Here is a 13330-nt window from a genome sequence, read left to right as displayed (position 1 = left end):
AACAAACATATCTCCTTACAGTGATTACCATTCGCCAATTCAAGTTCTCATAGACCTTTCTAGATTGTCGTAGTACCTTAGTAGTCTACAGCAGTAGTATCCGCATTCAGTGCCATCATGATCCAAGCTGCTGGTCTCGTCTCCCCCGCCTTGTTACGTCATGTACTTGCAACCAAAGTCGTTCGCATGAGCACATGGAATTCAATTTCTGGCCAAACAAGAGGGGCGTGACGGGATGACAACCGGGATAAAACAAGGCCAATTATGCTTTAGGGGAAGGAAACCTCCTATGAGGTAGCTCCGACCGCAGAAGCAGAAAGAGCCTGTCATAATAAATACCCCCAACCATCATCTCTCCAACTGTCATTCCATACTCAACTCTTTCCACACCTTTCTCTACCAAACACAAACACAAACACAAATACCCTACACAACAACACAACATAACACAATCAAAATGTCCAAGTCTCGCATGCCTCTCATCCTCGGTGGTGCCGCCGCTACTGGTGTTGGATACTACCTTTACGCCGCTGGAGGCAACCCCCGAGCTGCCGAGAAGAAGGCTGAGAGTAAGCGCAAACCACCACTCAATTTTGATAGTTAATCATCTTACTGACATTCACATTAGGTGACGCCCACAGCGCTGCTGCCGACATCAAGAGCCACCTCCCTGGCCGCACCGGCAACGTCGAGGGCGAGCTGAAGGGAGCTGGTGCCGCCGCCGGTCAAAAGATTGACCAGGTTGTAAGTCTCCCTACCAAGCATAACCTACTCCAACTTGATCACTAACCTGTATAATAGACCGCCGCAGCCGATCGTCAGGTTGGTGTCCTCAAGAGCAACGTCGAGGCTGTTGCCAAGGATGCAAAGGCCGAGGCCATGAGAGTCGTCGACAAGTTTGACAACCGCGTCGAGGCCGAAGCTGCCAAGGCTAAGGGTGGTGTCTCAAGCTGGTTCGGTGGCAAATAAACGATTTGCGGACAAAGAAAAAAACACATCAAAGCAACTGTATTATTTATCTAATCAAGGTCGGAGCCTACGGTACCGTTTTGGGTTTGAGCGGGCGAATAGTAATTAATGCATGGCTCAGCAGCATGAGACTGGCCGTGTGATAGCTCTGGGTCTCTCTGCATACAATGTAATTCAATAGTATAAGAGCAATGAAATCACGGTCAACAAATAATCAAACCGAGTCTCTCTACAATGATGTTCTTGTAAAAAACTAGGATATAATGATTGATGATGTTTGGTAGCTAAGCCTCCATCGTCTTAAATACCGTCTAAAGCTCATTAGTTTCATATAGCCAAGCACCCAAACTCCGGACAGTTTAACAATACATGTTCTGGATACCACCAATTGCTGCTAACCTTGGCAAGCCTATTGATCCAACTCTTCGACAACCAACTTCAGAATCTCTTCACAGCTCTTCCCAGCATTCGCAGGCTTCTTGGCGACTGCTGGCCACACGTCGCCATGTCGAGGCTCATTGAGAACGCACTTGGTCACGACATCAGCTTTCGTCTCCTCTGTGCCGTACTGGAGCAGGAACTTGTAGTACCAAGCCCATGAGTCTCCATTGTCGTTATCCAGCACAATAGCCTTCTCGAACCACTTCTGCGCCTGTTCCTTCTTACGTTCACCCCAGAAAATGCGCGCCGCGACAACGAAGATGTCAGGACTACCGTCCACCGCCTTGATAGCCTCGAGAATGCGAGCTTTGCGCTGTGTGCGTGCTTCCAAATACCAAACCTGTTCTGCCCAGAGGAGACCATTCTTGGGAACTTCTCGTTGCGCTCTGGCCATCATCGCCTTGGCCTGGACCATGTTGCCTGCTCGTCGTTCAAGTCGCACTGACTCACGCCACAATAGCGCATCATTTGGCACTGCCAGTCGAGCACGGTCAAGCACAGATCGTGCCTTGACGGTGGCACCGGCTTCCTCCTCCAGCCTGGTATATAGAAGCCACAAGGGTACGGACTTGGGTACAGCCTTGACACCGGTGCCGTAGGCCTCTCTTGCCGGGCCAATCTTACCCATATCCTGGTAGATCTGACCTTTGAGCATCCAGAGTTTTGGCGTTGCAGGAAACAATTGGAGTGCCTGCAGGACAAGGTCAAGCGCTGCCTCGGCATTGCCCAGCGCTCGTTCGAATACAACACTCTTCATCCATACACGATCTGTGGGGGCCTGTTCACGGGCAATTTCCAGAAGCTTGCGCGCCTGCTCTTCGTTGCCACTCTCTGACTCCAGCTTGACAGCCGAAAGCCAGATGTCTTCGTTATTGGGGTTTTGGTTAAAGGCTCGCTTGAGAACGAGACGAGCAGCATCCAACTCTCCGGCCCGCCACTTCTCCTTGGCCAGCATCATCCACAGATCCTCACTCTTGGGGCATGCCTCGACGGCCTTCTCCAATACCTGCCAGAGCGATTCTCGGTTGCCGTGGTTTCTCTCCAGGTCTGCTGCTGCCATCCACATCGTCCTGCTGTTGACAAAGACCCGCAGGGCGTAGGCGTAAATAGCCCTTGCTGTCTCGTATTTGCCTCGGTTGATACTAGACTTTGCGTCCTCCATCCAAATGTCCTTGCGATCGTCGTCCTCGTCCAAGCTCCAACCCAGAGTTTCGCGGATGATGTTCTGGCAAGTGATGACAGCGCCTTCATCTTCGCATCGTTCAGCTTCGGTGATCCATTCTTCACGCTTGGGCATGGCGGATTCCTTAGCCAGAACCTGGACAGCACGCTTCATAACGTTGACCTTGCTTCCTTGTCCAAGCTGCTCCTGTAGACGTGCGGCTGCGATCCAAATATCGTGAGAAGTAGGGCAAGCCTTTCGTGCCCTGTTGAGAACCTTTTGGGCGTTCTCTGGTGTCTCTAGGCGTGCCAATGCCAGCCATAAATCGATAGAAAGAGGAATAAGCTCCGTAGCCTTGGCCAAAAGAAGTCTCGCATCATCGACGTTCTCCTCCAGACTCACAGCCTCCTTCCACAAAGCTTCCGACTCCGGAATGTGATCAAGTGCCTGTCGAATAACTCGCTTCTTGTTGCTTGGGATTAGCTCTAGCTTCATGGCCTCTATCCATAGTCTGACCGAGGTGTTGTTGGCCTCAATGGCTCTTCGCGCGACGATCTTGGCATTAGCGGGTACGTCTTCGTTGAGTCGAATGTTCTCCAGCCACGCATCTTCACTTTTTGGACACTGCGCACAACCCTTTTCAATAGTCTTTCGTGCTGTCACAGACTTGCCTGCCAACTCCTCCAGTCGTGCCGCTGCGATCCAACCTAGAGCATTTGAAGGGTTTGTCTTGACAACCGACTGCAAGAGTTGGCGCACACGGTTGACATCTCCGACGCTGTCTGCTGGATTACCCGTAGCTGCTTTGTTGAGGCTCGTCAAATAGCCTTGTGGATCGATACTGGTTGAGGTGCCTGGAGCAACGGAATCGCTGCCGGCCTGTTCCAGCCTGGACTTGAGCACCTTGTCGCGAGCCGCTCCAATCTTGGCGAAGTTGGTCATTGTGCCGTCCGCTGCATCGCCGCCGGCACTCGGTGCCATATCGTCATCCACAATAGTTGTTCCCATCTGACCCGCATCGCGCGCTGCCGCAAGAGCGCTGTCAGGAACAGCATACGCTCTCTCCCGCATTGCCTTCTTGGTACGTCGGTTCTTTCCTGTCAGATCTCCGACTTCAGGCAAGTTTGCCCATTCGTCGTCCGTAACAGTGGCAAGCGCTCGCTTCAAGTCGGAAAACTGCTGTTGAATCTTGGGGTTGTTTCGTTCGTATTCGTCCTTCTCGGCCTGTTCTCGTGCTTCTCGCTGCTTTTTTCTTCGGTCCATTCTCTCATCCACCCATTCCCAAATCTTGTCGGCTTCCTCATCGTCCTTGTCGTAGACACCGCCGGCAAAAAGTCCGACTTCGTTATCGGGATCTTGGTATCGCTCTTCATCTTTTTCTTCCTCCTCCTCCTTTTCCTTGCCCTTCTTGTCTGGCGCGAGACCAAGCTGAGCAGCTCGTTTCGCGAGCGCCTCCTTGATCTGATCCTCACTGGGTCCATCTCTAGCGGGACCAAGATCGGATCTTGTCGTGAAACCTGTCGCGCCACGACCGAGACCAGCGACGTAGTTCTCGGGCGCTGCCTGGTTGAGGAAGTCGCGTCGCCCGGACATGTTGACGGCGAGCCAGTATGCGCTCTATATCGTGTTGTTGAAGTGAGTGGATGATTTCGTCTTGTCAATTCCTGTATATGCGTAAAAGAAAGATTTGTCTTGAAGGAAAAAGAAGTTGTAGCTAGCTGCTGAGGTATCGCTTTTATATTTGTGAGAATAAATGAGGTTGCGACGTGAGCTTTATCGTACTATGACTCTCAGCTACAGAGTGAGGTACGAAGTCAGTATCGGGCTTTGAGAGTCACGCCAAAACAAAATAAAAGAAAGATTAAGAGTGCACAAAGCTCTAACGAAAAGACGCCAGGCAGTCATGGAACTCTAGAGCTACGAGCAAAACATAAAAGCGGACCAAAAGCTTGAGGCTCCACACCCGCCACTTTCCGCCTGTCATTAAATCTGCTGACAAAGACTATAGAGCCATGGTCTCAAACGGCCATGTTAGAATATAGGCACCTAAAGTAGCATTCAACTTTCTCACAGAAGGCAGCACATTCCTAGTTACATCTCACAGGTTAATCTCTTTACGACAATAATAGATTTTGTGTTGAAGCTATGGTTCAACATAAATGTACCTCTCTTCTACCCGCCCTAACTATCGGAGTGTTTGATATGCTCCCAACTACATCTTCCTCTTCAAGTCGATCTGATCTGACTTGCTCCTTTTCTTCTTGGGGGTTGTCATAAGCCGTTACAATTACAACGAATAGTTGCCGCTTTTCCTTCTATAGGTTTTGAGAAACAAAATGAAAGCAATAACTCCGTCCCTAACCTTGCTCCGAACCCTCTTAACAAGCAGGCATGTACCGAGGTACAAGATGTGCGAGAATAATCAGGTTGGTGTGAAAAAATAACCCACGAAACACCTGACAGGAGCATGGGTGTTAAACCTGTCTAAAACCAATAAGCCAAACACAAAATCTTGCAGCTCCATTTCCTTATGATGATCAACCATAATGCGGATGGAGATTTACATCCAACGCCTGCTGCTCCCTAATGCGTCATGCTATGCGCGCTCAAAATACATAAGACAATCGGATAGTTGACAAAAGAAAGGCGAGAAGGACTTCTGCCTATCTTGAGGCAGTTCCTTGTCTAAGTTGAAAAATCAACATTGGTGCTGTTCGATGGATCGTTCGAAGAGTTTGGGCTGACTGCCTTCCTCCCAGATACCGTGGCGCTGCGAATGCGGGCGCTCATGGGAAGAGTGTACTTGACCACGCCCTTAACGATCAAATCAAACTCATTCTGATAAATTCGTTCCCATCGTCTTGCTCCCCCTACTGTGCTGTTAAGGGGATATTGTAATTGCATCTGCCCAGTCGAGGAAGACGTTCCCTGATGAAACAGGGACCCCTCAAACGTCAGTGGACTGTCGAATTCAAAAATACGACCCAGAAGAACGTTAGGTCGGAGGTCATCGTCGGGATCGGGATCTTCTAATGGAGGATCGTTCTCCGGGTCATCGTTTATTCGAATATCATCTGGGCCATGAGGGAACGGCCGAGCCCACCAATCTGAATCGGTCCCTGTATAATCCGATTTCGCAAATACCTCCAAGTTCGCGTGGTCAATCGTAACGACAACGATGTTTGGGTTGTGTGCTTTGACAGTCAAATCGAACATCAAGACTTGGTCACTGGTCACCACGTTGTGTATGGCAATGATTTCGATGCCCGTCATTGGCTGTGAAGTCGCAAACATGAAGCCGATCGCGCCGGTGATCACAAGCATGAACATCATGGTGAGAACCAAGCATGCTGCGAACCGATTCAGGTATGACGACCGCCTTGCGAATGTCTGTGATTCAGCCTGTCGGAGGTTGTGTGGTCCACGGCGATTTCGGCCTGAACGACCCGAGCGGACCGAGCCGATAAGAGGTGTACGCTCATCGTCGGCACCTGTTGTGTCATCCATATCGTAACTAGACGACATCTGCATAGCGGAGCGTTTATGACCGAAGTTGCGGTTGGAGTGAGCTTGACGGGGACTTGGTGGTCCTGAAGAATGGCGTGAGTTGTTGCTGGCAAGCTTCGATCTTGCGGCATTCGGGAATGGGGATTCGTTGTCAAAGAGCGAGGCGTGGCCGTTGCCAGGCTGCCGACCCCAGCGACCAATATGATGATGGTGTCTCGCAGTACCTCGTGTCGAGCCACTGCCGCCACTACGATTAGAACCCTTACCGTCCTCGGCCTCGACTGTCAAGGTTTCATTTCCGTTCGGGTTGAAGGTGTTGACGAATTTCATCGTCTTCTTAGGCCCATGTGAAGGACCACCGTTCTCCATGATACCGTATATGGATCGCAAGTTTTGGCGATCAGCCTGGCTAGCCATCGATGTGGCGCTAGGAGTTCGCGAATGGAAACGTCGTCCAGCTCGATCGTTGTTGTCAGGAGGGTTGGAATCATAAACAAAGGTCTCTTCAGAATCCGATGTATTAGCCTCATCAACAGCACTTGCGATAGTTGCCTCGAAGACATCAGCTTTGGAAGATGCTGCAGTAGTGTTAGCAGGCGTATCCAGTAAGCCACAATTTTCCTAGCTTACCATTCCCTGCGTTAACAGCAGGCTGTTTACGTGAGGTCTTTTTCTTATCCTTCTTGGGCTTGATTGTCTCGGTACTCTGTTTGGTCTTGAGGGTTCCAGTAGATGCTTCAGCCTTCTGGGTGGTAGTGAGCGCAACCTGTGGTACGCTTGGGACAGTCTCGGTCTCTACTGTCATGGTCTGTATAGAACCATCCTGCTTAGACTTCATTTGCTTATTCGACAAAGCACTAGATTGTCGAGTAATCATGGGCGGAGGGACAGATGTTGGTCTTCGCGCCTCATTCTTGTTGTTATCGCTGCCACTCTCCTGGCCTATTAAGCTGGTCCTGGCCCGCAAAGTCCTTCCATCAACAAGCGCGGTATCGGAATAATTCTCCGGGTTTGATAGCTTCTCTTTCAACTTTTCCACCAGAGCACTACCACTGGGAGGATTGGGCGAGTTTGGCAAGCTGACCTCTTGGACAGTCTCCAACGGCCCTCTGGCAGGAGTGCGCATGCCAGAGGGATATGCTTCCTCCATTTCACTCTCCGATGCTGTCTGGTTCTCCATGGGCGGCTGCGGTGACGGCGTAGGTCGCTGCACGCTGATAGAAGGGAGCTCCTGGTCGCTGTGACGAGCAGGCACTGATGGCCTAGTACTAAACTGGGGAGGTGGCGATCGCAAACGGGGCGATATAGGCCATCGCGGGCTATCCTTGAGGTCTGCGTTGAAGTTTGGCTTCAGAGGTGTCGGAGCTTGGATTTGTTGCTGTTGTTGTTCCTGGGAAAGCAGGAGTGTGGGTGTGGCTGTCGAAGACAGTGAGCGTAATGGTGTGGCAGCTGATGGGTTGGGTCGTTTCTGGCGCGAAGGACTGTTATCGGTCTGACTGTTTTTTCGAGATCGAGTACCAGTCAACCGGTTTGCCGAGACGGTTCTTCGAGGGCGCCGCGTGGGGGAAGAATCTCTCGAGGCCAAGGGCGACGGGCCTATGGAATTGTTGGCGGAAGACTGCTTCGATGCGCTTGAGGACGTTGCAGAAGGGTCGGGTGTGTTGGAACGCCGTCTGTCAGCCATGTTATGGGCAGCACGACCGACGCCGGAGGGGCCGTCTGTGACGGCAGATGACTTGTCCATGATGACGATGGCCTGTGGTATTGGTGGAGTGAATGCCGAGCGAGCATACCACCGGGACGGGCCTTAGCAGGGACAATGAATTGCAGAGCAGATTTCAATATGAATCATTGTGGTTGGCTCGTCATTGAAACAGAATGGGCGTGTGGCCGAAACCGAAGGCCTCGAGACAATAGGGACAGCTCGCGAAGCTAACCAACCTATTCCGGACGGCTACTTGCACCTGTCTGTTGAGAATGGCAGACGGGATATGGCTAGAAAGGATGTCACGTCGATGTAGGGTGACTATCAAGTAATCGGAAGCGAAATAATCGAATGGCACGGTACGTTACGGTGGGCTGGGCTAAACTGGACTGGATTGGAAAGAGTGAAAACGGTGCGATGACGAGATACAGCAAATCGGTTGTTGTTGTCGTAAAAATAAAAATAAAAAGGTGGTGTTGAGGTCAAGAGTGAGTGATGGTATGGAGGTAAGTGGGAATACCTAAAGTAAGTTACGGAGGTAGAGGTAGCAATGATGGTTGGTGGGAGTGACGGTGGGTGTATGGAAGGCCAAACCAGTGACGGGTGGATGTAGCGTTGTTGCGATTGTGCTGTAACTGTAGGCAAGTTAGTGGGAAAAGGCAGAAAAAAGGTGACGCTGATGTTGTACCCGACCGTATCTATATCCGTTGCCCGTTGAGTGACGGTCCGGTTCTTGGACTTGTAGGTGCTGTATGTAATACGCAGGTACCTACCTATGCTTGATACCGGGGAATGGAAAGAAAATGAATCAATCTAATGCAGTTTGTACATATATGAAAATATTTTCCCCCTCTTTCTCTCTTTTTTTCTCTGTCTTTTTCTCACTCACTCGTTGACTGACTGCGACGTCCGGAACAGAGATACACCCCCCAAAAAATCAGAATGACAGGGGTTGAGATGGGCCCGGACCTGGAAAAGGAACCTGAAAAAGGAATCACGTAGGGGCGGTTTTGGGCTGGGGTAACTCAATTGGATTGGTCGGTTTAACTTAGCGTAGAAGCATGACACAATCTGTCGGGTCGACTTTGACCTGGTACCTAGAGTAGGTATGGAGGCTGCTAGGTAAAGCCCTGCTCTGTTTGATGTGAGACCAGACTTCTTTCTTGTTGAGCTGGATAAGTCGAGGGTAGCGTAGGTGTCAATATTGGCACATTTATTGGTTATCGATTCAGAGGCTGAAGTTGGGCATTAAGAATCAAAATAAATATTGACAAAAAGTAAACATAATAAGCCACGAGGGGTATGTTAGAGTTGACACCAAAACAATGTCGTAATGCTCTACAGTCTATCAATGAATCCTTGACTACAAATGGATGCTTCTCCTCACTGATTGACGACAAAGTGGGTGTAGGCTGGGTTGCTGGTCAACTGTAAGTGACGGAGACAATCATACACAACAGGTTGAACTTTGTTATATGTTTTAATTGAAAAATAAACATTGACTGCCTACATGTCTACAGCATCTGTCCATCAAGATACAATCGTTGGGTCATCCCACTGCCTCAATGTGCTCCAAGCTGAGTACGTACTGAAAGACAAAGACATCAATCAAGGACGAGACAATTGTCCTTGTGACTATGAATATGTAACAGTATGCAAGCAAGGCGAGCGAGATTCGTACAGTACTGTCAGTACTGGAAGTTTCGGATAGTATACCTGGTAAGCCGAACAAGCAAGCACCAAGCCCAGGCCCAGGCCCAAGCTAGGTCTGGGCATCGAGCGATGTGATGTTGAGAAACATCCAACGGAAAATGAATGACGAAAGCAGTTTATAATTAAAAGGACTAACAGTACGTTTGTGGTCTGTGTCGTATCGTGCTATATGTGAATGAATCCTTTTGTCAGTTCATGATCGATCGAGACCTAACCAACAGTATCTGCTCCTTTACTCACTCAGCCTTCAGACTTGAGCCATTCACAACGAAATTCGTACTCGCAACTCCCCCTGCAACCGGTTCCTGGCACCGGGCGCGACATCAAGGATCCAATCGTGGGCGGAGCGGAGAGGCCCTGGTTTGGCGTTTGGCGGATGATACCCCTGTAGCCGGTACCTGATTGCTCCCACACACAGAATCATCTGGGCTCAGATCAAGCACTTGGGTTCGACTTCCATTTCGCTTCTTTGTTAAGCTAGACGAATAGCTAACTCAATGTAGCTACACTCCTCCATTATAACCACAATTCATCAGGTTTGTTACGCCGGATGAGAAGAGACAAAAATGGATGAAAAGAAGCCCTTTTTCTTTTAATGCCCCTCTTTTCAATCTCTGTCGGCAATGCTAAGTCCAAAGTCAAAGTCGCTATACTATTACAGACGAATCAATGTTGGTGGGGAGCAAAGAAGCTCACGAACCAGTCCCCGCTGCGTATCAAGACGACTGAGAAGAGAGCCCTGATGGGCCTCGCAAAGACGGTCAGAAGGGGGGAAAATTCGATCTGTAATCGACTTGGATACACACAGCCCTGCCCCTCCACCATACGGCTGAGCACATTATTGGGAGGTACATATACAATGCAGTCTTCCTACTCCGTAGTGAGGGTTATCTTGTTATTGACTGAGCCTACAGCCCACTGTAAAAAGATACTCGCAGCCACGTTGACAACGGCTCCTAGTGGCTCAAGGTCTACTTGTGCTCTACGGCTCAGCAATTAATACTCATCACACATCATGTGGACATTGAAAACCTACTTCAACATCCTCTTTTAATATTCATTCGCAACGCAGAATTACGAATCTGACAGTCACAATTTACAGGCTGCACGTCATGGAACTTGTGGGCTTCCGTGGTAGGAGTAGGAATAGGAAGAGGAACACTCTACAGGCATCAGACAGACAGGCCCCCAATAGCCGGTCCTCCCTCTTCCTTCTCTGCCCCTACTCCCCTGACAGACCTTTCTGACCAGGGCATTTCACTAGCAAGAAAATGCCCCGTTTGACAAGCAGACAGGCCAGCCGGAAACAACATCACAGTCCCGGAAACCACTCCATCAACAATTAGTCTGGGCACTTCGTTTGCTCAAAGTCCCAGGAACCACACGGCACTAGCCCTAGAGTATGATACACTGACACTACGACATCTCACCGACTCTTACATACCATAATCGTATGTATCCTTTCGGTATTCGCGTCACTGTCAGGAAAAAATGAAGAAAAAAACTTGTGACTCCCTTTGACCGCACATTCTGTTGACAATGCTTTCCTATCTCGGTGGCCGGGGACCGGAAAGGACAGTCCGGGCACATGTGAGACGTTGGAGTTGTGAATGGGAAAGATCCTGGTTGATTGACTTGATTTGTTGCTCAGCTTTTATAGCACTTAGGCAGAGCTACGGAATTAAACACCGTTATCATGTTGCGTATGCGTATGCCTGGGGCTGGTTCGACTCCCCCAGAAAGACGAATATGCAGGCAGGCTTGTTATGCTGATCATTGTCAACGCTGCTACATATCGTCACAAGGTTCATGGCTATTAGTCCTGGTTACTGGGATTTCATGACAACAATGCTGCCTCGGCTGCTGAGCTGCCATATTTCAGCAGCCGAGTTTGGCACGAAATAGCAATAGACAAATCGAAAGAAGCGACAGAGTCGCATGACTATACACAGCAAGCGAGGCCTTGTTTCTGCACTGTCAATCCCGCCCCAGGTTTCGCTCTCTGCTCCAAGCGTTGTACTTGCGCTTCAAGTTGAAACCCCAGCAGCTACCCTGAATCGATTTGATGACCCACGGTCTCGGACCAGACGGAAACATGTATGGGCATCGTTTGAACACCATTCGCATGATGCAGGCTTTCCCCTCGTCCTATGCATACTCAATAACGGAGGGGTATCAACGTCCGCTCGTCCTTCCGAGGCCTGTAACTCGAATTATGTCGGGTCCTAGATTCGGCTTCCGTTCACGACAGATGCCTGATGCAAAGTATTGAACTCTGGGGTACATCGGCTCCCTGCTTAATGCAACAGGAACGGCAGTGTCCGACCAAAGCAAGCACTCAGCTTCGTCTAGATCGAAGCCACTCTTATGTCCCCTTCAGCCTCTCACAGTTTGACACGAGTATCTGTCTCCACCACAGGTTTCGAGTGTGGCACATGTTCAAAGGCACAGACGGCGACAGAGTGAGGGATTCGAGTAAGACCCAAGCCACAATTTCAATAAATGTCTCTGTGAGATCAGGCTCAATTACGGAGGACAAGATCGATACGGCCAAGGCCGAGCGGGTGACTGACCTTTGACCTGCCATAGAGTCCCCCATTCTTGGGTTGTGTAACACCAAAGGTTCATGCAGGTGAACAAGACAAGTTTCGAGATGCAACAACAAGAACACCAGAATCTCGATTCGTCAGCCCTAACCGAGCTGTATTTACTCAATCACCGATTCTGAAAGCTCAGCCACTTGAACTGTCCTGGTCCTTTGAATCATTCAACGAAGATGGTTCTGATAATAGAGTCAGAGTCAGAGTCAGAGTCAGCTGCCAAATTCTGAACCCCTGCTATGACAGCAACAATAAACTCAATCACCACCAGTACCAACCAGTAGATCATCATCATACTTACAGTCACAGTCCTGATTGTGCCCCCTCAAATCACCATGTACCTAAATGTACACCTCATCCTTTACCAGCCTATCTAATCCTCAAAACCCACGCGCCATTTCCTGTGTTTCTTTATCTTGCTACCTCACCCTTCCGAGGCTGACATGTCATGATCCGGCCTATCGCCGTCTCGGGTTCCTGCGCAGATGATCATCCCGCGTCGTGCCGTCTGAGCTGTCAACGGGATGTTTTTTGTGCCACAGACCACTTACCTTTTGAGAGATGTGTGTTGTGTTGGCATGTCTTGATCTATGCGCGCGCTTACGAATCATCGATTTACACATCATTATGTCTGAGTGATTTATTGTACATATAGACTCATTGGTTTGGTTCCTCGGCTAAGCAGCATCACAGAGTCCTATTGATTTTGCACATGCTGCATGTAGGGTCTGGTATAGACGTCATACTCCTTGATTTGAACGGTGACATCTGTTCGTAAACTGATCAATTGACTGGGAGCAGCCTAATCTAAATCAGTAGACTCACATTGCATTTGAGGCCAGCAACGGTTGGTCAGATGGGGGAAAACGGTTTGATGAGATTGTGCAACCTGTACAGTAACGGTCATGCCAAAGAGTCAAACTGCGCCGCGACTTATTACACGTTTCATTCAAGACAAAACACTAAATTACATTTGTAGAGCAAGCCACAGTCGAGGCTCTCCCGGAACTGATAAACTTCACTATACGACACAAATTAACAAGTCAAATCATCAAATATGTCATGATTGTAAACTCGCTAAACGAGTGCTTTTCATAAATCTATATCTAGAAAACATCATGCCTCCATTCACAATTCGTCGTCAACAGTCATGTGCACCCGTAATAACCTGGCACTGCCCATAACTTATCCCAAGGATAACCAGGACAATCCCCCAAAAACCACCCATTGCTT

At 49.4% G+C, this 13330-nt stretch overlaps 3 protein-coding genes across 3 annotated transcripts; 1 reads left to right on the top strand and 2 right to left on the bottom strand.

The window, feature by feature from the left end:
* Positions 1-317: 317 nt before the first annotated feature.
* EDB82DRAFT_483264 (uncharacterized protein) lies at positions 318-1207 on the top strand. Its single transcript, XM_025731907.2, has 3 exons — positions 318-569; positions 629-744; positions 802-1207. Exons 1-3 carry the CDS (start codon positions 458-460, stop codon positions 967-969), a joined length of 396 nt encoding a protein of 131 aa, XP_025590886.1. The 5' UTR covers positions 318-457; the 3' UTR covers positions 970-1207.
* On the bottom strand, positions 1208-4507 carry EDB82DRAFT_483263 (PRP1 splicing factor, N-terminal-domain-containing protein). The gene has a single exon (XM_025731908.2). The coding sequence runs from the start codon at positions 4163-4165 to the stop codon at positions 1379-1381; it is 2787 nt and encodes a 928-aa protein (XP_025590887.1). The 5' UTR covers positions 4166-4507; the 3' UTR covers positions 1208-1378.
* Positions 4508-5149: 642 nt separating this feature from the next.
* On the bottom strand, positions 5150-7965 carry EDB82DRAFT_12553 (vacuolar segregation subunit 7-domain-containing protein). Its single transcript, XM_025731910.2, has 2 exons — positions 6710-7965; positions 5150-6657 (listed from the first exon to the last, which is right to left on the bottom strand). Exons 1-2 carry the CDS (start codon positions 7821-7823, stop codon positions 5258-5260), a joined length of 2514 nt encoding a protein of 837 aa, XP_025590888.1. The 5' UTR covers positions 7824-7965; the 3' UTR covers positions 5150-5257.
* Positions 7966-13330: the final 5365 nt, after the last annotated feature.

The sequence above is a fragment of the Fusarium venenatum genome (genome assembly GCF_020744135.1).
Source record: "Fusarium venenatum strain MPI-CAGE-CH-0201 chromosome Unknown EDB82scaffold_1, whole genome shotgun sequence".
In the NCBI taxonomy this organism is placed as follows: Eukaryota; Fungi; Ascomycota; class Sordariomycetes; order Hypocreales; family Nectriaceae; genus Fusarium; species Fusarium venenatum.
The sequence above is the reverse complement of the archived record's forward strand: the minus strand, read 5'-3'. Positions and strand labels throughout refer to the sequence as shown.